We start from the raw sequence: 26,584 nt of genomic DNA, 5'->3' as shown, positions 1-26,584 counted from the left end.
TCAAGCTGATTTGTGTGTTACATGAATGATTCAGGTGTGTGTCACTGCTCTCCTGGGCTTTTTCTCCAGAAGAATGATGTGTAAACAAAAGCATGGCACAAAGAATGAAGTGTTAAATTAGGATGCCAGTGCAGTGTATTTTTAACTTTGACAGAAAAATTGCTTCTTCTGGCTGTATTTCATCTTGTTCCCAGAAGTGTGGTTGTCTTGCGATAAGTCAGGAAAGTTGCAACGGATCAGTACTTAAAATAATAAATAGCGTGGATAATGAAAGAACAAATTATTCTGTTACTAATGCAGAGTAAAGCCGGTTGTCTTACTGTGGAAAAAACAATTCATAAACACTTTTCCAGTACAATAAATGAAACATTTCTGTGGGCTTGCCTTTTTAATGATATCATTTTGATGTATACAGCTCATGCTGCTCTTTCCTGAGGAACCACTGTCCCATTTGTTTTAATCAAAGACTCCCATATAAATTTTTAGGACCTCACTGGGTCTTTTTCAAACCACTGAATAAAGGAAGATTTGTAGATATCCTCAAATATATAAGAGGTCATTCTGACATTGCTGTGGAGGAGAATGTTTATGTCATAAATTAGGCTTACATTGCAGAAACAGCACAAGCAGTCAGCCTTTCTCTTTGTCCTTAAAAGGCTGCAATGAGTTGAGTGCCTGTTTCTGTGGTATCTTTTTATTTCACCTCACAAAAGACCTCTCTGCTTCCATCATTGTTAGTAGTAGCCCATCTAGAACTAATGAAATCTTGTAACATCTTGATGCACTGGAATGTCCCAGACATCTGTTTCACTCCTGTGTCTTGAGCTGCGATACCATGACTGGCTGTGGCCCGACCTTCAAGGGTGAGCCATGAACACAGCCAGGGAAGGTGATGGAACACAAGTGTATTAGTGACTGATTTTTAATCTCTACCCATAAGACAGCTACTCTGTTCCCTTAGCTATCTGTGTTGTTCATCTTGCCGAGTTCTTCTGACTCCACTATATCCTTAGGGAGCTGAAGTGACTGCTATTGCACGTGATACTTAGGATGAAGTTGCATCAATGCAATGTTTTATACTGTAGTAAAACAGTGGCTTTTTGTTATGTCCTTTCTGAGGATGCTCAATATTTTATTGGCTATTTTTTGGTTGCAGTGGCCTACTAAGCAAATTATTTCAGACACCTGACAATGAAACTCCCAAGACCTTTTTTTTTGTAAGCTGTAAATGCCCAGAAAAATGTGCATGGATTTCAATTTGTGTACGTTTTTTTTTAAGATCAGTTAGTGTTTCAATTGGATTTTAGAAAGCTGGGTACCACCTGAAACCTAAGGACAATATGTCAACAGATGAGCTCCCTCACTGGATCCCAGAGATGGACTGGTATAAGGAAATGAGACAGGACGTTTCTCTGAATGCAAATATTGGTTTTTGCTGAGGTCTGTTTTTCCAAAGGCAGAGAGCCAGGAAAAAAACACTGGCACAGTCACAGTGAATCTGTTTTTTCAACTGGAGAGTGCTGCTAGAGAGCCACAATAATACAGTATCCACTGCCATATTTTTTTCAGGAGCTTTCATAGCCTGTATTAGACAGAGCTGAAAACTGTTTTTCCTCCTCACACCTTTCTCATTTAACAGTTTGAGATTCTTTTAGTATAGTCACACAACCAGCTCAGGTCTCCTTGATTTCTCTGTGATCTGTTTTGATAAACTGGACCACTAAGAAGAAACATACTTTATTTAAGAAGGCTTTTCACTTGTCATTCAAGGTATGGAATGAAGCTTCTAGGGATTAATGCAAATCTTAAGAACCTTTTTATATAACCGACACTTTTCCATATGAATTTTGTGCAAACACCAGAGTCCCCTATGCATCACTGTTTTGGAGAAATTGAACGGAAGCGTTAGTTTATGATTCACTTCTTAAATATGCAGCAAGAGAGGCTGTTACCACTGAAGCTGACTGCATTTGCAACAGGGACTGGTGAAGAATCTGTTTTATTTTCTGTTAAGAACATCTTAATCTAGATCCTGCTTCCTGCTGCTGCAGGAACACTCTTTAGGGAAGAAACACATTTATTCCAGTTAGCTCCTGAACTATTGGATCCTCAATCCCTTGTTATTGCAGTCAGTAATCCGCCCTAGGAACATCAGCAATAAATTGGAAAACTTTTGTTTCCATGGCAGCCACCCACTCCTGTTTTCATGCAGATTCTAGAGATTAAAGGCTAGATTTCAAAATGTATGTACAAAATAGGGGAGAGGATGGGATTCTGCTTTTTCTTACACTTTTTTGTTAGCTTTCCCATTTTTGTTTTGTTGCATTTTTAGAATGCAAATGTAGGTACTAGTTTAATGGGCAAGGTAATCTCACAGGAGGTATTTTCTTCTGTTTTCTTTCCAAGAGCTCTTAACCGTGGCTAATAGTTGTTCCTAGACAATTGCCCCACATCTGTATCTTCTGACCTGGGTTTTAGTGAATTTCTCTCCCACAGGGTGGTTAGTCTGTGGGGCTGAGAAATTGCTAGGAATGTTGCTAGAAGCAGTTTTCTTCTCTGAAGTTTTGGTCTTTCAACTTTGGATGACAAAGGGTGCTAAATGTAAAATGGTGCTTAAAGATTTGAATCCTTCTTTTTAGGGAAGGTGCTGGATGTTATGTTTTTGCTAACATGTGGTTCCTGCAAAGTGAATTCAGTGTTGGCTTCAGAAAGGCATTATATTGGATCAAGGGTTTCCACTCTTACACTGAGCTGCTAGAGGTCCTTACCACTTACAGATTCATCCAGGGTTAGTTGTTTTGGGGAAGAGATGTTTTTTGTTTTTTTTTCTTTTAATCAGATCTGGAACCTGAATGCTCATCTTGTGAGGCCAATAACATGATTCCTTTCCTCATGTCATTTAAAGTTTCATCAGTAGTCATCCACACTGGAAGACTGAGGGTACCCTGAGATTCAGTATTAAGGTACAAGTACAGTTCCTCTATATAGTGCTGTGCCTGATAGGTCTGCAGTGTCTGCAGTCATTCCTCAGAGTTACTGAGATTACTTTTTTTTAATCAGTAGGTTACTGAATTCTATGAGCATGATGTAATTAAGATAGAAAATATTTGCTCGACAAAGTGGCTGTTGGTTGTGGCGGTTGGGTTTCTTTTGGTTTGTGTCTTGGTTTTGGGATGGTTCTTTAGGCACCTCTTTCTGTAAGGAGTGTAATGTTGTCCTCACCCATTTACTACTAATGAGTTCTTTTACATGCCTGGTTGGTCATCTTACAATTTATTCCCCTGTAATGTGTGAGGACACTTTAAAAGCATCCTGTACAAAACCTAAGTTTTCTTGAGGGTCCTTTCTATCTTGTTGCTTAATGATAATGCAGCATTATGTCAGGGCGAGTAGTGAAGCTACTGTGTCCTAAAGAGGTTTCAAGCACTGTATATTAATGGAATGTGAAACTTGGTAGCCCGCTCTGCCAAATAGACAATACAAATGCAGTAACTTCTGTGACATGAGCAGCCTCTTCTGGTTCTGCAGTGAACAAAGATCAGCCTTAACTCTTGTTTTTGATAGTTGAACTACTGACACATGACTGTTTTAATGTTAGGTGGCTGCTGTTGGTTATCCCTGTATCCTGTTTCTCTGTAGGACAGATTTTGAAGGGATATGGAAAGCTGCATAGTTTTTCTGAACTTCTAGACCCTGGGGGCTGTCCTTAAATGAGCAGGTGTAGCTTGTGGTGAGAGAGAACATTCCAAAGATGTTCTCAAAGAACAGCTTTTCAATAGCTGCTTCTAATGGTAAGTCATGTATTTTATGATAGCATTTTAATCTTTTAGACCTGTTAAGAGAATGTGTAAATGGAGAGAAAAAAAATCTTTGCCAATGTTTGATGGTATAACACAATATGCCAATGATATTTCCTTGTCAGTTTTATAATATTGTTGTAAGCAATTTTGTGTTTGCAAGCAATATTTATAAGTTTAAGAGAGAGTAAACCAAAGCCATAAACCATTAAAATGTTCTAAGAAATTTATTTTCCCTTTTGTTTGAAGCTGGACTGAATTTTATGCATTCTGTCTATGTTACTAAGGAATTTTTAGTCTAAAAATCCTAATATAGGTAATAGAATAGATTTTTAAAAAAACCCACAGACTTCCTCTCCCTTGAAATAGCTTGTTTGCAACTTACATGCTTGACGACTTTTTAAAATATAAAGTAAAACATCATGATTAATGGAAGGACTATGCTTATCATTAAAAATGCATACTTTATAACTATGTGATTTACTTGGATCTAAATTAAAATTTTCAGTATCAACAGAGCCTTGAATGATTGAATTCAATCATTACTTTTATTAGTATATTTTTCATTAAGTCGGTGTAACAGGTCAGCAAGAATTTAATATTAGCAGTAATGGAAGAGAGAATAGTAAAAGAGATAGTTTTAAAGAAATTACTGGAACAAATACATCATTTTACAGTTATATATTACTGCAGGTCATCTAAAATTTCTTTTCCTATACAGTCTATATTTATTTACCTTGGAATCAACCTGATATGAAATCTTTCTTGTTTCTTTTTATTTTTTAAATAACAGTGATTAGTACATTTTCTCTTTTGTGGTTCCATCTTGTTTTTGAGTGATGGATCTGCCTCAGAAGAGAGGTGCTAGAAGTTTATGTAAACATTCACTCCCTTGAAGGGATAAGGTTCAAGCCAAGGAAGAAACCCTCCAAGAGAATAAAGTGCTAAAACAGTAACATTTTGATGCCCTGAAAGGAGAGGGAAGATTAATTGTGAAAATATTTTCATCATCAAATAAATGCAAAGGAGGGGGAGGCTGTAATTTTTAGATAATTTTCAGTCGTATCTGATAATTTTATCCTGTGCATATGATTTTTCTATCTCAGGTTTTGAAGCAGAGAGGTACTGAGCAATACTTGATGCTGACATCAGCGCTGTGGTGAGCGCCTCCCATCATGCTGGGTAGGGACACTTTCAGGAGCCTCAGTCCTTGACACAGAAACAAGTCCCCAGGCTTTGACTAAAACACAGACCACTGCAAAGCAGTCATGCTTGGTTGAAATTACTCATTTTCAATAGGTCAGCCTCATTTGGGATGATTTTCTGATGATCTTGTATTCTTCTGTAAGTTCATGCAGATAATACCTTCTGACATTTCTGGCTGCTACAAGATTCTTAGTCCAGTGAGAATGGTTGCTTGGCTGCAGTTTCTCAAACCCTTTTTTCACCTGTATCTTCCTACTTATGCTTTTCATGGTGCTTGTGCAGCAACACTGGAAGAGAGGAAGAAGTTATCTTAATGCGAGATCCATGAAGGAGTGGCTAGTGGTAAACAGCACAGTATGTAAAACAAACAAAACCCCGTGATGTTGTAAAAACAAAGGTACTTTTCTTGCTGGAGAGAAAGCTGAAGAACAGACACAGGTCAGATGTGAATCACATTGTTAATGCAGTTCTGGAAAAACAGCTTGGGTACTAGATGATGTGTGTGGCCTAAAAATCTCTACATATTGCAAGTAAGCATGCTTACTGCATTCTGGTTATGCTTGTAGAAAAATGTGAAGAGATTTCTAAGAAAGCAATGACTTCAGAGTTAAAAGCACTGAAGCTAGGGTACCCTATTGTTAAATACAGTATAAATGAACTAAATACAAGAAATAAGTGAAATTCCTTTACTTTTTAAAAAATCTGTATTTAGGGTGTACAGTTTTCACTAGCGTTTCTTGGGAAAGAGAGCAGTATATAGGTGTCTTGCTGCATTTGCATGTTTTCACCTTTCTGTTAAATGGCGTTAAGTTGACAATTTACATTTCTGGGAAATTGGTGCAGATGTGTTGAAATACTCATTGGTATCCAGTCACTAAAACCAATTCTGGTTTTTGGTTTTGAGATATTCCCTGTGTTCTCAGTGTTATTGTTTATACCTTCAGAATTTTACTTCTTTTACTTTATTTCATACATTTATTAAGTAGCTTTGCCGTGGCATAGAACTTGTTTCTAAGTATTGAGGACATAGAATCAATGCTTTTTTTGTTTTTTGTTTTTTTTTTTTTTTTTTCTTAATGAGAAATTGTTTGGAGTTTCAAATTCTATTTCTAAAAAAAAAGAAATCCTGTTTAGTACATGCTGATTCTACTATATGTAAAAATACTACAATTCTTTGCCTGAAGAGCTACAAATGAAAAAGCTTGTCATACAGAGAAACAAAGCAGAGGCAGGAAATGGAGTGAAGATGAGTAATAAGTCTGTCTTGTGATCTTTCTAATGTGTCCACCCTATATTGGAAAGTATTTGTTCAGCTGAGTTAAATAGCCCTTTTTCACAGAAATATGCTATTAAGTGCTAGTATCTTTCTCTAACTGACCCCTAATCACTGTCAGTTATATTAAATTACTTTTTTCTCATAATCAGAAAGCTGCTTTGTAGTCATCCCAAAAAAATGGTCTATGACAACTTTTGCAATGAGAGTCAGTAGGACCTTTTTTCTTTTTTCCAGGTTAACAATCATTCTTATAGAATTATTTTTAATCAAGGAATATGGTTTATGTGAACGGCTATTAAAAGAATTTACAATGGGTAAAAATAAGACAAAGTTTTGTCTTTATTATCCATGGATATTTTGCAGAACTTTGCCTGGATTATTTGAATTTCAATCTTTTACTACTGAATAAAACCCTAAGCAGATTGTTAAAATAAAATAGTGGATTCAGTTGGAAAGGAGGAGGGCACAATCCTGTGGCTGGATGATGGAACACTATTTGGAAAAGACTGACAGTTTTCAAGTAGGTTTACTCAGTGTTTTGTACTAGTATATGTATACTGAATACCCAGAAGTATTTTAATTCTAGTTTCTTATTGGTAGGATTGTCTGACAGCAGCCATATTCTTTTTTTTTTTTTTTTTGCTTATCTCATTAATTGAATTTACAGGTCCAGCTGGATTTTCTGTTGTTTTTATGAGACATTGTTAGATCATCTATTCGAAAATGCAAAGACTTAACAAGGCTGTTGTGTTGGGCAAGTTTAGTTTGCAGAGGCATAAATGGACCTAATAAAGCAACACAGTCTATTGCATGTTGTGACAAGTTTGGGTGTCCCGTGTTTGATAAGGCGCTTAAACTCCCAGCAGAAATCTATTTTTTATTTATGTTCTGTGTGGTTCATGATGAGGGAAAATTCTCTTCTACTTAAAACAAACTCACATCCCCCTTCCCCCCCAAAAAATCCAACCCCACCATAGCTATGTTATGATACGTGCTGCATTGCTGCTGTGCTGGAGAATATGTGAAATATTGCACTTGGGGCTTGCCTTTTTTGTCCTTTTTTTCTTTCTTCTTCTTAAGTCTGATTGGCTTTTACAGATATGGCATAGGTGCCAAGGTCTGTGTTTTCATGTTCCTCTAACTTCTGATGACAACTAGAATGAGCTGAAGGAGGTGACTTAAGCAGAAGGGAAAGTCATGTTGCCCTTAGGGTATTCCTTCCTCACGTCTCTCTCATAAATGCCTAGAAAATTGTCTGAAGTAGAGTATTTCCTCTTTCAAACACTACTTATTTTTTTAAGTAATGGTTTTACAGTAATCTTTCCCTGCTGAGCAGATGTTAGATATAGTGGCACACAATCCAGAGACAGGAAATTTTGGAGAAGTGACCCAAAGCAGAGATCCAGTATAATCTGTCACGTGACAGTAACAAATTGTGTGGTATCAGCTTTAAAAAGACGCTGTCATTTTAGATAGTTTTGAAAGTGGGAAGCCATAGTGGAAGAGTTGAGAGCAAAAAAGCTACGAGGGAGATTGAAGTACACTGTGGTGAGGAAGACAGTTTGTTGACTGGTGATTATTCAGTTGTCTGTCTGGACCATTTGCTTCCAAAGAGAAACCAAAGTGACTGTTTCTAAGAAAGAAGAGTAATTAATGTTGACAGGGTTTCTGCTTCTGAAATGATTTCCAGTAGCAGTCCTCTCTCATGTACGCATGCATGCATACAGAACAGGGACACTAGAGCTAGCCTCAAACTGCAACTGGTCCCTAGCATTTTTTCTGCTTCAATATTCAGCTGGGCTCTGTTGCCTGTGCTTTCTCCTGCAGAGGGGAATATTCCTCCCCTTACACAATTGTCATACAGGAGATGCTCCCCTGAGACTTTTTGCAGTGAGCTGATTATTTATAATTTATAGGTGATGTCATATAGTACATTCACTATTTTTTTTGGTGATCACAATTCGTTGGCAAGGATGCTGATGTGCCCTTGCACTAAGGAGGCTGACATAGAGGAAACCTCTCATGAGATGTAGGCATGCTCACAAATGCATCCTATCTTTATATATTGAATGAATATTCATAGTGCTGCATAACTCAAAGTTGCTGTTGAGCATATTGAGTTTGAACTGTAATTACTAAAAGTCTTTCTCAAGACCTCTGTATTAACACAGTAGGTACCATTTAACAGTGAAGTAAGTGGCTTATGATACCAAACATATTTGACTTGCCCCACTCATGGTTTTTTGAAGAAATGCAGAGGAGATTTTAATCACACAAAATGAGCAACAGGTGACCTGAATTTAACTGCTCTTAACAACAAGGCAGAACCCAACTTGTGAATAGTGGCATCATCTCCATTTGAAGCAAGAAACTAATGGCATTTCATCAGTGCTCAGCAGTCGCACAGCCTAAGCAAACCCAAGCCAGTCTGTTGCCAGCAAGCAAAGAAAGAACAATGTCTCTCTTCTGTTGAAGAGATAGATGCTTTCTGTTGAGGGTGCAGGGAAATAGGCAGTGCTAACAGGATATTTGAGGGCTCTTGCTCAATTAAGTTATAAGCCATTCAATATGCAGCAGATGTTTTGTGTGTCTTGTGTCAGGCTGGAGGCAGTACATGCTTTGGATGCATAAGCAGAATAATGCTTTTTTTTATGTGTTCTTTATCCCTCCCCCTTTTTCTGTGAGTATTTCCTGGCATAAAAAGCAGAAGTTATACCAGTTGCTACCCATAAAGAAAAGATGGAGTTTGATGCTCTGACAGTGTTTCCATCATAAACTCATTTGGTGGGTTTTATGTAACTGAGTAGTAACTCTTACCCAAAGCTACCCAGCTGTACATTGTGCAGTGCACAGTTACACAGTTTGAACCTAATTAGAGTTAGCATGGAGGACACAAATTTCCTTTGCTTCTTCAAAGGAGGTACAACACTGAAGAGTGTATAAGAAATGTAACTTCTGTTCTGCAGACAGCTCTACAAAGCAGTTTCATTTGAAATGGAAGGATCCTTATTTTGATGATATATTGCCTTGTCTTGAAGGTTGCTTTTTAGATGATATAATCTTTTTAAATGCCTTTGAAATAGACTCAGTGCAGTGCTTTATTTGACATTGTACAGTGATCTTTTCCTATGGGGTTTTTCAGTGTTCTTTTGGCAGACAATTTAAAATGTTATTTTATCTTTGCTGATTTCTTGTTGTCAGTCCCCTGTGTCTGGACACTGGTTCTCATAGACTTTAGAAAAAAGGTTCTGGTTTGTCCCTAATTTTCATATAAGTAGTTGTCCTGTTTCTGACAGGAGCCCGGAGCAGAGTTTGGGGAGACAGGCAAAAGAAAAATGGAGCAAGTAGAGAGGGTTAGTTTTCTTCCTGCCTTCTGTTGATCAGAGATACGTGAAAATGCCTGTGATGACACTGTTGGTTTACAGAATCCTCAGAGACTGTCTTCAAGAGTTTGGATGAATCCTTCATGAAAATCTGTGTTGTGTTTTTCCCAGTGTTGCACAGATGGTGGAGTTTGTTGTAATCGTGTTTACTTTAGAAAATCGAGAATTGCCCTAATAATCACTGACAATTCATTTTGTCAGAAGTGGGTAGAAATTTGACCAGTGAGTCAAAGCAGGTGAACCTTCCCCTCTTCAGATTTCTTGTAGGCCCTTTTTAGGTACTGGAGTGCTGTCAATACTGTACAATATGGTCTCCCTGGAGCCTTCTTTTCTCCAGGCTGAGCAACCCCAAATCTCTCAACCTTCATAAGAGTAGTCCTGTCCAGGAAAAATACAATACAGAAGTTGTAGGCTCATTTTGCTTTCAGCCCTGGAAACCTAGTCATGACTTTCCTCAGAGTCATAAGGAAATACTATAAAATAAATTTTAAAAGAAATAAAAAGAGGTCAAGTCTTCCAAGGTTGTTGATATCAGATAGCTGTCATGTTTCCATAGTAGAGTTTGTGGGATTAGTTTTCCTTCACCAAAAGCACACTGTAGTCCTTTTGATGTAAAACTGAATGTGTTTTTACTGGCAGTTTGGCATTAGAAAATTGGTTCTACTGCTAGTAGGGTGATTACTGCTGTTGTGTAAAAGTAAATACTTTTTTTCTACCACAGAAAGAGTGGAAAGCTGCAACAGCTTCCCTCTCTCTTCCTCTTTTAGACTCCACACTGATTCAGGCATTTTTGCTGTCTCTGGGGTACAATCTGTATGAATTCTTATATTAAATCCTGATTAGGTACGTTAAACAGATTTTTTTCTAAAAGCTCCATTACAAAGATTTTTTCATGTAGCAATGTAAACCAAGCCTATTTTAATTTACTGCTTTTGTGTCATTTATGCAAGCCATCAAATTTAATGATTCTCACGCCCTTTTTTAGCTGTCTTATCACAATGGATTTAAACCAAAATATGCTCACTTACATCAGAAGCTTGCTGGATGAGCAAAATAAACATATTCTAGCAGATTTTGTTCTGTTGTTTATATGATACTTTTGTAGTACTCATGGTACAGTGAAATGCAAAGTAAGGATTCAATATAAAAAATTACTTTCTTGAAGAAGGGAAAAATATCCAAAGAAGCAAGTTCAGTGGATATGGACTGTGTAGCAAACCCATCACAGAAGGATTCCACTGGCCAGAATGGTTATTTCAGTAGTTAGTTCAGTAGAGAATTCACATTAGCACACTGAAGCCTGTCTTTTCACTTTTTTGTTAAGAAAATAATATGAAAATAATGATATATTTTTAAAAAAACCTTTTTGACGATAATGTCTCTGGCATTAGCTCAAGGATGCATGGTGTGGGGCTTTTTCCCCCCAGCATAGTTCCAGATCACATTTAAACCACACCCCACCCCCAGTATAAATAAATAAATTTTAAGAAGAAGAAAAGAAAAGCCTTCAGGCATTCCATGTTTTCCAGTTCCTAAAGACTATGCTCTGTTGAGCTTCCAAACTTCTCTGGGCAACCAAGTCTTGGTTATCATTGACCTAGAAACACAAAGTCTCATTTCAGTGGACTAGGAAATATGAAATCAAGTTACATAAGATTATTGGTGCTGGAAGACATATTAATGAACATCATTATGCCTCCTTTTTTGTAACCTTTGCTCAATTAAGCAGTCTCTCCCTTCATCTCTACTTGGATTTAGATCCTGTAGCATCTCTAGGGAATGCAGGACTTGTAGTTCTTGCTTCAGAAAAGACTAAAGCTCTTCCTTGGAAAATCACTGTGTAAAAAAAGAATTAGTTCAATTTTTAAGAAAAAGCATAGCCATGTGCTCTTTCATTTAAGAATAGCTTTTTAATGTCTTTTTTTGATGCAATCTGTGTGACAATTAAGCTTACTTCTACCTTTGTGCTGTACTGGATTCCTTTCTAGTGCACAAAGGAGGCCTTTCGAAGTCTCTGTGAGGTTATTTTAAGTGTGGCTTTTCCAAACAGGCTTCCAAACATCTTTGTCTGATTTCAAAATGCTGTTAGATGAAAATGGAGGAAGGAGCCTTACTGGTTTTGTATAGCCTTACTGGTTTTGAACTGTAACAAATTCAGAAGAAAGTCAGTTACCCTTCCTTGTATTAAAGTATCTCGCAGGAATATACAGATGCAGTTTGAGATTGTCAGTTTATTGGTTATTGGTTTTTAGAATGTCAGAAACAGCTTTGTGTTTCTTGTCTCTGTCTGATACAGCATACTTCCCTTCCTCTATCTCTTTGGCTGTACTACTGCAATGCACTTCATTGAGAGATGTTTTAGATGCTTATTTTATGTAATGCATGTCTATTAATGTGTATTTGGAGGTGGGGGATATTTTCAGTGAGTAGCCATGAGCACATGCACTCCTCCAGGGACCAGAGTGGAAAAGGAAATTATTGAGGGACAAGAAAGTCTCGGTGAAAAAGTATCCTTCTTTCTGGCCTGAAGCATCTATTTTGATAAATCAAAGGGAAAGTCTTAAGTAAGCTAACATTTATTTGCCTCTGGTAAAAGATCACCAACATGCATAGTCTAATTCTCTTTTGCCCACATCTATGCTTTTATATTTCTGTCAGTTTAGTTTCCTTGTGCCTGCAGGCAAAAAAGAGGAATTTGCCATAGATGCGACTTCCAGGTCTACACTCACATTAAACCCTTGTAGTTGACACCCTATTTGCACACTTTGTATCGACACTACAGCAAAAGAGACAGCAAGTGGCAAATGGTAAACTGAGAGACAATATAGAAAAATGCAGCCTTTGACACTTTTCTTTGGTCCTTTTTGAGATGTCTATTTAGATTCTATTAAAAAAGTAAATCTAAAATACTCAATATATATTTATTATGGAGGTAAACAGCTTCCTCTTTTTTTTTCTTTCCCCTCCCCCACTCTGATATTTACTTTTCTTTCCCTGTTCTGGTGTTGGTCACTGTTTGTCACTGATTTATCAGGATTCAATCTCATCTTTAAAGTCCCATGCGCTGCATTTGTCTTTGTCCCCCCAGGTACTGATGGGTGTGTATTCGGAACCATTTTTCTCCTGTTATTTCTCTTGCCACATAGATTTAGTATGAAATAGTAAAAGGTAAATGCACCATCTCAAATTAAATATTGTTCTTTATTTGAATATTTTCTATATCAACTGGGTTAGATATATTATAAAACTTTTACGGAGAGATGTGTACAGAGACCAAAACATTTTTGAAATTTTATGTGTACATTAAATAGTATCTGACAGGAAGGAACAGCTTTTTTAAACATGCTATGCTATTTTCTTTCTAGCTCATTCTTCAGTGATGGAGACAGCTGGCAGAGACTCAGTTTACCTTGATCTCTGTGTGGTCTTTAGAAACAATTCCTCATCTCACTCTTGAGTTTGCTCAATCATCTTGATTATTCTTCCCATCCTATTATATGCCACAGATTTTTTTTTTCCATTTCATTTTAGTGTATCAAAGTAACAGGAGTTTTTCAAGCACTGGGTGCAGAATAAAGATGAATAAGTAATTAAATGCTACAGGAGCTGCTGATTGGCACACGAGGCTACAGTGTGCTAAACTGATACGAGCTACAATAATATGCATCTTTACTTCCTTGAAAGAGTGCATAATGAGACCTGATTTAAATATGTTCTGTTTTTAAGAAACATCCCATGTGTTTTCTTTGAAATTAACTTTGCCTTCATCTGTTGGAGCTATTAAGCATATCTGCTCCTTGAATTATTCTGTACAAGTCTGTACAATTCAAAAGAGAAAAAGAGACTGTAAATTAACAGTGAGTAATTTTGGAAATCTACTTACTGTGCTCAAAAAATAATTTTAAGGTGCAGCTGAAGGAAATAGGTGCTTTCAGGATACACTAAACAGTGTCAAAAATCACAATAGCAAAAGTTTTGTAGCTTTCAATTTTTCAAGAGTGGAAATACTTCAGCTGCAAAGCATTCTCAACAGGAATTTTGTAATGCCCTGGTTTAGGCAAATTCCTTTAAAAATCTTAGATTACAAGAAGAGTTGGGTTTTATATTAGAAATCAGATGCATCTCTAATGAGGAGAGGGCAAAAGGGTTCAATTATCTTGGTGTAACTGAGCAAATGGTCTATAATTTCCAGAGTTATAAAGGGAGTAACATATGTTTCACAGTCACTGAAAAAGGAACAAATCAAAATGGAGAGTAAATCACTGGGTTGTCCTTGAAAATCATGGAGGTAACACTTCTTCTTCTCTTCCCTGAGAGGAGGATTGTGTTACTTGGGTCCTGGGTAACTGCCATAGTTGGCTAACTTGGGACCTCATACCTGCAAAATGAATGCTGCAGTGCTGATTGTAGTTATTGCTTTGTTTCATGCTGCATAAAATATTTCTAGAGTGTAGTTTTGTAGGCCCATATCCATCTACCAGTGGAAAACCTTTTTTAAAGGAGGTTTTTTAAAATTATTTTTCTCTAGTATTGTTTAAGGTCAGCTACGAAAACAAATTGTGTTGACACTGCATACACCGGATTTTAGGTTTTCAGAGCTTTTTCCCCTTCCTTCATAACAATCAAGAATGCCTAAAATTAGTGTTGGTTTTTACAGGACTCTTGCATGTCCTGGTTTATGTAGGAAGTAAGAATGGATTTGCAAATGAAACAGAAGCATGTAAAGCATAGACCAATGGACTAAATCCATTTAATAGTCTGTAACCTGTCAGATTACTGAGGGAAGTGAAGCTTTCGTTTTAAATCATTACCTGAAGTATACAGTAATTTTGCAATTTTTAATTGTTGTATGAAATACAGTGGTATGAATTACTGCCCAAGTTGTGTACAGCCCCTTTTTGTATGGCAAATATAGCTTTAAAATATTATTGTACTTTTAAAAATGTGAAAGAGCATAGTGTGGGCAAAATAAATGTGTTATCTCTGTGCTCAGCTTTTGCTTTTCCATTTTGTGTTCATATCTGCATGCTCAATAGGACTCAAAAATCATTTGCATCTATGTTTTTGGCCTATTAGTGGACAGTTTTCCATGACACATTTTGAGATGCTTCTCAAGTTTTTTTACCATGCCTTAATCTTATTTAATCTGTATCAGTTTCTCCTAATTTTCTTCCTGAAAGGCATAGCGAGCAACAGGAGGGGAATTCTCCCTCTGCTAAAACCTGTGCTCCACTCAAAGCTTACAGATGCTTTAACTATTTTAGTTCTTAATGACAAAGGGAGAATGAAGTAATATCCTCGGCAACTGAAGGAGACACCTCCATTCTGAGTAGCCATTGAAGAGATATCTTTTGCAAAACTAAATAAACCACCAAAATATATGATTGTACTTCTCACTATATAAAAATCTTTACAATAATCAGATTCAGTATTGCAGGTTTTATGTTCCTTGCTGGGCTTTTTATGACTTACTTTTACTCTGTAGTGTTCCTCTAGATGTGATTTTTCCAATGAAATCTTTATTTTGTCCATTCAAGAGAGATGATATCTGAGCTCAAGATCAGATTTATAAGTGGGTTACTTTTTTTTGTTCTATTGCAGAGAGGTTTGCTGGGACGAGAGTATTGGCATGCTTGGTTATCTTTGCATTGTGTATTCTCATTGCTCTTCTTGTTTACTGGCAAAGAGGGACAGAGAAATATATTGAGTATTACTAAGAAAAAGTTAAGCAAATCTGAGTGGCTCTGCCAAAAATTATTCTTGCACCTGTGGCATAAAAAACAAACAAACAAAAAGAACCCCAAACATAATCTAGGTAGGAAGTCTATGGTGTGCTCAAGGTACTTGACTGCTAAATTACTTTAGTAGTATTATTTCAGTGTATGGTGTATTTCAGGCTAAGAATATTGATGTCAAAAATCATTTTCATGTCAAAAATATTGATAAGGATTGCCGTGGATGATTTATAGTTGATGAGCTGTATGGGCCAAATTCTTAAAATCTTTCTGTTGTCAACCTCAATTTGAACAACTTCAGTGGCAGGGATGGTGGAGAATTAAATCCAAGGTCTGTTAGGTCAAACTTGATTGAAGTTTTATTTAGGGAGAAGTTGCTGAAACACGGTATGTGAGGGTACACAGGAGAGACAGAGTAAAAGAGATCCATCTCTAGATTGTTTCTAACTGCTGAAATTTCATATTGTACTCAAAATGTGACATAGCCTCCCTTTTCTTGCATGCTTTGGAAATATTTTGGAAGTTATTTGGAGGAGAAAAAAGTAATTCTAGAAATATTTCCTACTTCAAAGTGTAGTAATCACCCCTCTGTTTCTGACAAAGTCTTTGAAATTAAAATAAATTATATTTTGCTGATGCATCCACATAAGTTCTATTAACAAAAAGTCTTTTTTAAATGGGGAATTTTTTCAGCCATAATACTGCCTGCCTTCTTTCTTGAAAAAAATTCCTGTGTAGAGAATGCTTTAATGATTTTTAAACTATGGATGGCACTTCAAAGTGTCTTATTCTAGTGTGGGTAATGTGAAATTAAAATATTGATACGTACTGTGATGAACTGAAGAGATTCTTCAGGAATGTTGCTTTTACAATGTAAAATGTTCCCATTTCTGTTTGTTTGTTTGTTTTGAATAAGTAGGGCTTGGTTTTTAAATGGCAATTATTACATGCAGTATGTACTGAATCCTACAAAGAATATTATTGCTGTTCAAAAGCATACAGAGATAGCACTGTTCTGAGGAGTAATGTATAAATACAACAGTTAATGGTTACTGAAATTGGACTGTATAATGCAGGTTCCTAAATGTGATGGAGGTTAGTGTGTTTTCAGTGATTAGGTTTTGTTGGGGGTTTGTTGTTGTTGTTGTGTATTTTTGTTTGTTTTGTTTTTTATTTTAGTTGAAGCAGAAGAATGGAAATATTTGAAAAGATGAAGTGGGGGAGGAGGGAGGAAAAATAGCTTGCCTCCTGCTAAGCTGAAGTCGAGATGAGGGTGTTTTTTGTGATTGTGTCATCAAGAGACTTAATAATGACAAGGCTAAGATGGCATTTGTGATGCTTTTATGGTATCTGTTTTTCACACTTTTCAGTAGAGCACTCATTTTATTATATAATGTTGACACTAGTAACTGCTTTTTTCAATCTGGAATGGGACCTTAGTGAATTGTGACAGTAAAATAAGCCTCGATTTTTTTTAATTAGAACTAAAAATACATTATAAAAAATAAACATAGCATTCTAATAATGTTTAAAGTATCTTCTTTTGTGTTTCTGTGTGTAGGAAATAATACAAATAGAACAGGAAGCACATTTTCCTTCTAGGTGGGACAGATTTATGCTTTATGCTGGAAGAAAATGCTTCATAAGAAACATAACAGTTGGCTACTTACAACCTTTTTTTTAAAAAAGCTTGGTTACACTTAACCCTTTAATAATGTCATAAATGCTGGAGAGCAAAATACCCTGAAATTAATTTCCATCACCACGAAAAAATCTTATATAAAAATGGATTTTTTTCTTTCTGTATGTAAGTTTCAATTGGTTTTTGCATCATAAAGAAAATATTTTTGAGTAATTTAAAAGATGGCCTTTTCAGAATGTGTTATCATAATAAAATTTCTGATACATATTTTCTAAATTTTAAAAATATTAGTAAATAGTGGACAGAAACAAGATGTTTCATTTTCTAAGGAACGTTAACTATTTTTGCAGTTCTTTTTATCATTTGTTAAATAATTTTCTGAAGTCTCAGTAGATGCAGTTTGCTGTTATTCCAGCTATCAAAAAAGTAAACAGTCTATTGTAGCAATGTACTATATATTAGCAATCCTGTTAAAAGCAATAAACCCATTAAATATACTTTTTATTAGAATTTTAATGTAGTAGTTTCAGTTTATTAGGCTTTTTTTAAACATACCATCATCACCTTTCTTGTATTCCTTTCTTCAAGTCAATTTCCTAAATATTACCCTTCCAGCCTTAATTTCTAGCAGCTTCTGTTTTGTAAAATTTGCATTTTATCTTGCAGTCTGAATAATGTTGGCTATTACTCACTCAATAGGCAGGTCTGGTTGGAGAGATGAAAACAGAGAACATGGTATAGTTCACAAGGTCAAATGACAAATGCATTCTTCTTTCCCTTCCCAAAAGGCTCTGAGGCGTGAACTGAAGGATAAAGAGCAAACCATTCTCAATGCTGTGGACCAGGCACGAGTTTTCCTTGCTGACCAACCAATTGAGGGGCCTGAGGAACCAAGAAGGAGCTTGCATTCAAAAGCAGGTCAGAAAACACTCCCTTGTGGGAAAGGTCAAAATAAAGAGAGAAAGGACTTGCATGTCTCTAGTATGTGTTTTATATCCCAGTTACTTGCTCAGACCTCAGAATTTTCCGAATTGCATCCTGATGGCTTTTATTTCGGTGTTTTAGATTCAAGCGTTACTTCTCTGATATGTAAGTACTTGCATTTTAATGGAAGAAGTAGAAACATCTCTACTGCCTTTTCCAGTTTTTGATTTAAAACACTAATGGTAGCTCGGTTCTTTCTTCTTAACACTATAATATACATACCTTAAATGTAGTCAGAATAATACTTCAAGGAATCACATTCGAACATCCATATGTCTATTGCAAAGTTTTACTCCACAAATAGAAATAAGCATATTTGGTGGTGTATCTCATTAGAAGTAAAATAAATCAGCTTTAGGAAGGCTGTCATTACAGAATCTTAAAGATTTGAATATTAAATGAATCATTGCTAAGGAATGGAACTACAGCTATCCTAGAAACTGTTTTTGCATAGTATTTGTTGAGATATTGATCTAAATATCAGAGACCAACAAGAAGGTAATAAATTTTCTCCACTCCCCCCCAACCACAAAATAGAAAATTTTCTCAGTCCTACAGTTATGTCTCTGATACAAGCTACACCATTATGAGGTCTTGCTTTTGCTTACACAAGAACTGTTCTTGGAAAATGTAATAATCTGCTTTTGCAGAACTGCCGGTTGCTGTAAGATGTGAATAATTTACTGTTCTGTATAATTCACAAAATTACAGTACATCTGCTTTTATCGGGAGCTAGTTTTTTCTTTCCATACATCATCTTATATGTCTCCATTGCAAACTTCTTACGTTTGTTCAGTGGAAATAACTAGTCTTTCCTGCATCCATACTTCATGTTATTTCTGTACAAATTTTCAAGTGGTTTCATATTCCCTAGTTCAACTTTGTGATAAAGTTTGAATAGCTGGTGATTAAAGCTAATGAACCATTTGTCTCATTGTTTAGTGCTGGTACCTTAGCTTAACTTTTTTTGAACTCCTGACTCCTGAAAATATTCAGTTTCTCTTTACTCTCAAACCCATTTGCTATATGGCATTTCCAGTGTTTTAGTTGGTCTAAATCACAAGCAAGCTTGCAGTTGAAAAAAGGATGCTCTCTATATATTTGTTCATTCTTTCATACAAAAATTTCATACAGAAGTCTGAAATTGCAGTTTCTCTCCTCAAAAACATAGAACCTCTCAGCACAAATGATGCCAGTACGTAGAATATTACCAATGTAAAATGTTTATTTTCTAACAGAGTTGATATCAATGATCTAGTCCGTGTTGATTGACTAGATGCAAACTTCAAGACCAAACTTCAGATGATAAACTGCATCATAAATTCTTGTTATCCAGTCTATTATGAAGATAATGATTATTATTTTGCGCTATACCAGTGGCAATGAGAATAGACTGACAGGGAATTTGATGACCATGGTAAACTGCATAGCAATAACACCCATGGTCTGCAAGTGATGTGTGCGTGTCTCTGGTCTAGTCATCGTATTTGAAAATCAATCATATGTTTGGACTGGGAAGCTTCATAGATGTGCACAGAACTTCTTTTCCTCTTTCTTCTTCACACTCAGTAGTTCCATGGACTTTTTTTCTGAGCATGTGATGGGTTAGTCTTGAGTACCAGCCAAACTCCCACTCATTCACTTACGTCTTCCACCACAGTGGAATGGAGGCAGGAGATGGGAAGAACATGAGTGAGAAAGCTCATGGGGGAGGATGAGGATCAGATGGGTCTCAGATGCAGATCCCTTACAAACTACTGCTGTGGGCCAAACAGGTTTAGCTTGGGGAAAACAAACTATTTATTGCCATTTAAATAAATAATTAAATACTAAATTGGTTTACAGTGAGGAAAAAACCTCACAAATGTTAAAACCATTTCCTCCCCACTTTCACAGACTCAATTTGACTCCCTCATTCCTGTCTCCTTGTCCCCTTGTTATGATGCTGGTCATGCTCAGAGAGGCAACAAGTGGCATGAGAGGGTGGGAAGGTGGTGACTCCATGGTTATAGCCTAACAGTTTCTTTCTCCATCTTTCCTCTCACGCCTTTCCTCTGTGTGCTATCTCCATGTGGAATATCTGCCCTACCATGGGGTTGCTCCTCCTCCTCCGATCTTGGTGTTCCCACTGCTGTTTCTCTTGTTGTTTCCCTCTGGTGTTTTCTGTTTCTTAAATACACTTGCCTGAGGTGCCACCAGTGTGGCTGAGGGCCTCAGGTGTGCCCTGTGGTGAGTTGTCTGGAGTCTGATGTCCCTGGCACAGGGCAGCCCCAGCCTCTTCTCCCAGAGACCCCTGTGAAGCTCCTGCTGCCAGCAGTGGGCACTCACACCCTGTGCAAAAATGGACATTCACTTTCTGTAGATTAATAGACTTTCAGGCCAAAAGTTGTCTTTGAATCATTTTTTCTGATCTCATATATATGTAATAAGCTGTTAATTTTCACCCAGGAGTGAGTCTAGTAATTTTTTTCTGACAACTGATGCCACCAATCTCCAGAAAACTTCATCTCTGAGCTAGAAGACAGCCAGACACACAGCATTTTTCTTCTGATTAAGCACTTTCAGTGAAGGGTGTGGGCTTTAGTTTGCTTTTAAGATGTTAATTTCTTTTATTTTCTATCAGTGTCTTGATCACTGGTGTTCTCTGTAGTTGATTAAAGTTAACTTGTTAATTCCAATGAAGTCCACTTCATATTGATAAAGGTGAAGGAGTGTGGTTATGGATTCTAAGCTGACAGTCTGTTTTCTAAAAATATTGACAAACAGTCAACGCTACAGTCTTGATTTGAACATTGCTTTAGCTGGTTCTATAGGACAAATAGCAAAACTATTTTACTAACTCAAACTTGCATTAATTGGAAAATCACAGTTTCTTGAGGTTATTTCCTACCTTCTATAGGGAAGGGGTCTTTATGGGGGAATGGTTAGCTAATCTGAAGATGATAAAGGTTGTAAAATTGTTTTCCATTTTCTTCAACCTCTCAATCTAATTTTTTTTTAAGTCAATATTTATTATTATTTTTTCCTTCACCATAGGTCTTTTCATGCTTGGGAGGGCGTTGTTGCAAGGGCAAGGAATGAGACGGATTTAGGAGACAACTGATAAGAATCCGTTTTGAACTTATCTGTCTGAGACCTGTTTTGAGGGCCTGTGCATATATACATATATTGTTCCATCCAAAGAGAACGTTTTTTGTAGGATGCCTTATGATAACCCATTATTGTCTATAACGGTCTTGTTAATTTCAAGTATATGACAAGAATATAGAATCAGGTTATGAGTAAGCCTTGGTTTCTTCTTTCCCATCTTCACCTTATGCTTCCTGTGTTGGCCTTCTGCTACACCAGAGAGTAACTGTCACATTCAGACAGAGTTCTTCATCTTCCAGGAAACTACCTTCCTAGTTAATTGTATCTCCTATCTATCTTTTCTTCTGTTTTTGTTTTGCCATGTTTCTGTAGAGAGGCCCCATCACAAAAAAGCAAGCTTCACTGTCTTCCTGTATTTGAGCTGCCTCAGCATCTGGGTGGAACTGATTGATAAGCCAGCTGCTGCATTTCATGGATGGACAGGTTAAAGAAATCGAAAATGCTCATGTTTTTAGCATTTTTTATCACTTGTCCATGGTATAGGAAAAAACTTTGATCTAAAAATGTTAATTATAATTCTCTATGGCATAGTTACAGCTGGCTTCTTAAATCCATGTACTGTTAATAAGGTTACAGGCCATTGGAGAGACAAAGGAAAGCAGAAATCATATTTTATGTCCCCTGGGTTCTGTGAACTGATGATACAGCTTTGATGAAGTTCTGTCCTTAAAATTCTGCTGAAGCAGTGGAACATCCTAGCAGGTTATCACAGGCCACTACACTGATTCTCATTGTAATAGCGAATGGTTCTGGGAGTCTCCAGTGTTACCCAACTACTTCAGTAACCCTTAGTTTTCTTAGGACAATTAGATTCCTATCTTTGAAAGCTGCTATTTCGTAGCAAAGGTTGTTGTGATAGACACAGCATTTAAAAATAAGTATTTACCATCTGTACCTCCTATTAATTGAATAGAAAGCCCCATCAATCACATCTGTATTGTAAAAGAAATATATTAATAAGGATCAGTGAATGGCATGTAGATACTTTATTTACACTTGTAGAGGCACAGTATCTTCACCTGTTTCAGACATAAATAAAAGCTGAACTTTTTTGCTTACCACCACTGACCACATTTAGGTAAATTTCTCTGCCATAACTTTTCCTTTTGCAAGGAAGATCTCACTGAAAATAGGCAATTTGCTCTTTACTAATGTAAAGGCAGCATTTCTATTCTCAATCTCTTTTGTTTGTTCTCTAGCTATCACACACCACTGGAATATTTTTTTTCTCTGCTGTGTAGTTGGACTGAGTATGAAGTCTAGAGTCTGAAATTAGAAGTGCTTAGGAGAAGGAAGAGGATATGGCCCACTGGCAGTCAGTGGAATCATTCCGGAAAGTACTTACACTATTTTGAACATTGCTGCTTTTGTTTTAGTTGGAGCTCATTCACTTGGGACTTTTAAGAGTTTCTTCCTAAGGTAAGAGAAATGTGCAGTTACCCGTGAGAGAATTTCAAAGTAATTATCTTTCTCCTTTTCAAGGTAGATCTCTTAGTCACCCTACAAGTTTAGTCCAGTTGGGTAAAGCCTTGAAATTCTTCCTGTAGAGTGTACATGGTTGTCTGCTTGGATACATATTAGTAAAGTTCAAGGAAATTGTTTCCACTTGCTGAGTGGTGTGGAGTGAGTGCAAACTTAGAGGATTTTAAAGCCTGATTTTTTAATGGAAGGAGGTGGGCCTAAGTTCAAAGTGGTTAATTTTATTACTGGTGGGTTGTTTTCGGGTTTTTTTATTCATGAGGACCTTGGCATACAAACATAGTCATATTCATTCTTGTCCTTTATCCTCTGTTGTGTCCCAGTTTTACCTGAAATATGGGATGTTTTCCGGGTGGAAGCATGTTATTAAAGTTTAACTGTTGCCTTGTTTAAAAGGCCCTAGAAACCAGTGAAGCTTTGTTGCAAGAAAATTTTCAGTTATGTCACGAGCAGTGCAGATGACTGATGGCTGTCAAAGGTTAGGACCTTTGTGTGAAAGAAAATGCCTTTCTTATTCTCTAGAGCAAACACAGCTCAAAAACATTGTAAATGAGCTTCAAGAAAGCAAATTGGAAATTGCAGAATAATAAAAACTGTAATGTCTCTGAAGGAGAAAACAGGCTGAGAAGAGTTGCTTAGAAGCTCAGAAAAGTTCAGAACATGGATGTTTTTAAGTCCTGTGTGGTCACTAAAGGGTGCTGTCAAATCAGGGAGCCATATCTTTTGTGCTGCCTAACTTGTGTATTTTCTGGTTTTGTACTGTTTTGGAATAAAATAGGTGCCTTTGGTTTGTTTTGAAATGCTGTTAGGGGATGTATGTCTCCTGCAGTCATGCTGAGGAGCTACCTGCCATATGTGCAGTGCCAAAAAAAAAATCTTTATTGATTTTCAGAGTAAGTAAAAGGCTTCTTAAAATCTGCAGTCACAGTGCTTTGAAAAGAAACAGGATTAATTTGTTGCTTGCCTTGAGTAACTGAGATACAGTGGTAATGACCCTCTCTCTGTTGATACTTTCCCTTTATCAGCAATTGGGAGAAGACACAGCTTGGTGATACTTTAACAGGGGATTGTGGCAGGACCATAATAAAACTGAACTCCTACCTCGTTTATGTTCCTGGAGCAACATAAAGTTTGGTTTTCCACTATGCAGAAGTATTGTGAACTTGCTTTGGATCACACCATTTATTGCAAAATGTTGGCATGTTTATAATGAGAAGTATTGTGTGTGGTTTATGTTGACAAATGACACTGGTTATGCTGGATAAATGTCTGGTTCCCAGGATTGCTGTAATCTCCATTGGTTTTCTGGAGAGAGATGCTATGGGACGACTTAATTATCTCTTTTACCTATAAGCTATTTTCTTTGTTTCATCCTTCTTTGTCTTCACCACCAGGACCCACTGGGAAATATCAACAATCATTATTAAAAGACGTGTATTTGCTGGTATTGTTCTCAGTTGTCTTTATCTGGAGTCCATACACCAGGCCTTTACCAGAGCTATTTATCATACATGACGTTAACAGTTTCATTTGCTCTACTTTTGCAATTTTGTCCTCTGTAGACCAGAGATAATTTGTCTTTTATCCTGAAGAGACTTTTCTCATTCACTCTTTATTTAATTACATTTCTCTAGTTTAAAGAACTTTCAGTTTTGGTATAAGAAAACCTAAGTGGGCATAAAGGAAAATGGCTGTGCTCTTTGCTCTTGTTTTAACTAAATATGCAATAGTTATTTGAATAGGAGAAGAAGGTGAAATACTGGGTTATGCTTGGATGGTTGGGCACTCGGAGTCTGACTAATTGCTGCGTTTAACCAATTGCTGCTTATTCTTTAAACTTCCTGTTCCCATCCCATCAGAACTAAGTTTTCTGTCAAGATTGTTAGAAGCTCAGACGATGCTTTGTCTGCAGCAATGATAAAGATTTCATGATGCAATGATAGCACTCATTTTGGATCTTCTGCGTGGGAGTGCCATTGTGCCTACTCAAATGGTCTGAAAGTTTTCATAATGAATACAGTGCTGTGTCATCCATTGTTTTTTGCTGCAAAGATTGATTGAACCAAGGAAGAGACAATGTTTGACATCATGTGAGAAGAAGGGAACATGAAATTATCTCCAGTTCCAGTATATTTGGTTAAGAATATAGCAAAAGTGAATGGAAATTAATGTAATTTTGGCAAGATGGAAAGAGATCACTAGTTCAAGGCCACATAATAAGGATCAATCACAGTTGCTTAGAATGAAAACTGCAACAGCCAAATACTTCAAGAGATGTAAAATAAATTCTTAAGTAAAAACTATTTTCTTCACTGGTATTATCCATATATGTAAGCATTCAAGGAAACTATATGCTGTAAAATTCAGGCCTGAAGGTTTTCCTTTTGTGGCACTCAGTCTTTGCTAGAGACACAGAGAAGCTGTTGGAGCTTTCAGTACTTTGTTTGTCACAAAAATTTATATTAAAATCAAGATTGTTTCTTTTTCGCTACGGAAGAGGACTTTTTTTCCCTGACTGCAAGGTCAGTTACTATCTGTCCTCTCTGGCAAACATATGGTCCCGTGAATATAGGCTGTTCTTGCTCCCTGAGCAGCTGCTGAAGTGAAGATAATGTAATAAATACCATTAAAAAAAAGGGGTGGGAAGACACTGATCAAAGTCATGATTGAGAATACTTTATATTAAGTAGAAACAAAAGAGCAATGACTACTGTGTAAAATTTTTTCACAGCAAAAAGAAATTCTGTGTGCTGGTTTGTTTGATGACAGGCTGATTAAATGAATTCCAAACTAATATGAGAAAACTCTTACTGTTAAGACACTTTCTTTGAGATTTACAGTTCTATGCTGTGCAACCAGTATCTTGAAGAATGTAATCTCTGCTTGAAAAGAAGTAACGTGTTGCTCTTTAATAAGTTGGGCTTTCATGATGGAAAACATTAAGTTATACAAGATGTATTTCTCTTAAATGAATGTATGCTGAATGGTTTTATAGCTCATAAAAGCACATGTTTTGCTCTATTTCCCTAGTAAATGTCTTCTTAGTGCAAGTTTGCAAGCACTTCAAAGGCTTTTGTGAAATAAAACAGGCTTGCAATGAATGATTATTTTTCAAATACAATATGTGGTAGATATCCTTGCACAATAACACTTATTTGACAAATGGTCTTAAAAGATGTTTTGGGTTTCAGTTCTGTTGGGATATTTGTATCAGTCCAGTCATTCTGGAATCTTTTTCCCATCCCCAAATAAGTGACTAGTTCTTTTGTGAGTAAAGCTGCCTTGTTTTAGCTGGCCAGACAAATAAAGTCAGGCTGTTCTTCCCCTCTTCTAATACCAGAATCATCAAGCTTGGAAGAGACTTTCAAGATCATCTAGTCCACCTGTTAACCCGGCACCACCATAACCACCCCTGAACCTATCCCCAAGTGCTACATCCAATCCATTTATTGCTACAGCCCCTTTTCTTCTTATTGCCTCTGTTAGAGTAAGAAGCCCTCATTGGATCTGCTGGGTGGGTACCTTTAAGCCAAAGAGTTTTGCAAGATTTTCAGCTCTTACTAAAAAGCTTTCTATGTGTTCTTTGTCAAGCGGTTGATCTTTTTAACTGGCTAATAATCTAGCTTAGAACTGCCCAGGCCTTGCAGCATTCTGCTCTTCCTTGCAGAATTGGTAGGTTTTGGCTCTGGCAGCAGATAAAGGATGATGCGACTGCATTATGTTGGATCAAAATGGTAGACTGCAGCTTTGCATATCTGTAACTTCCACTTAGTCTAGTTTCTGGGTATAGTGTCCCCTGTATTCACATGTTCAAGATACCAGAGAGGAGGCTTCCTCCAATAGGTCTGCGACTTTCTGTCCCCTTTCAATGAAGCTCAGTATTGCCTTATGTAAAGTATTCCACGTCTAGGTGCTCCCTTTAGTCCTCATTT

At 36.8% G+C, this 26,584-nt stretch overlaps 1 protein-coding gene across 6 annotated transcripts in view; it reads left to right on the top strand.

The window, feature by feature from the left end:
• UTRN (utrophin) overlaps positions 1-26,584 on the top strand; it is a 356,530-nt gene that overhangs the window by 246,955 nt on the left and 82,991 nt on the right. For all 6 annotated transcript variants that reach the window (XM_039567915.1, XM_020583681.2, XM_020583682.2 and 3 more), the window contains one exon: positions 17,828-17,957. In XM_039567915.1, the coding sequence (XP_039423849.1) occupies positions 17,828-17,957 (130 nt within the window). The remainder of the gene's footprint in view (positions 1-17,827; positions 17,958-26,584) is intronic.

Source organism: Corvus cornix, chromosome 3 (genome assembly GCF_000738735.6).
Source record: "Corvus cornix cornix isolate S_Up_H32 chromosome 3, ASM73873v5, whole genome shotgun sequence".
Classification (NCBI taxonomy): domain Eukaryota; kingdom Metazoa; phylum Chordata; class Aves; order Passeriformes; family Corvidae; genus Corvus; species Corvus cornix.
This window is presented reverse-complemented; position numbering and strand designations above follow the sequence as displayed.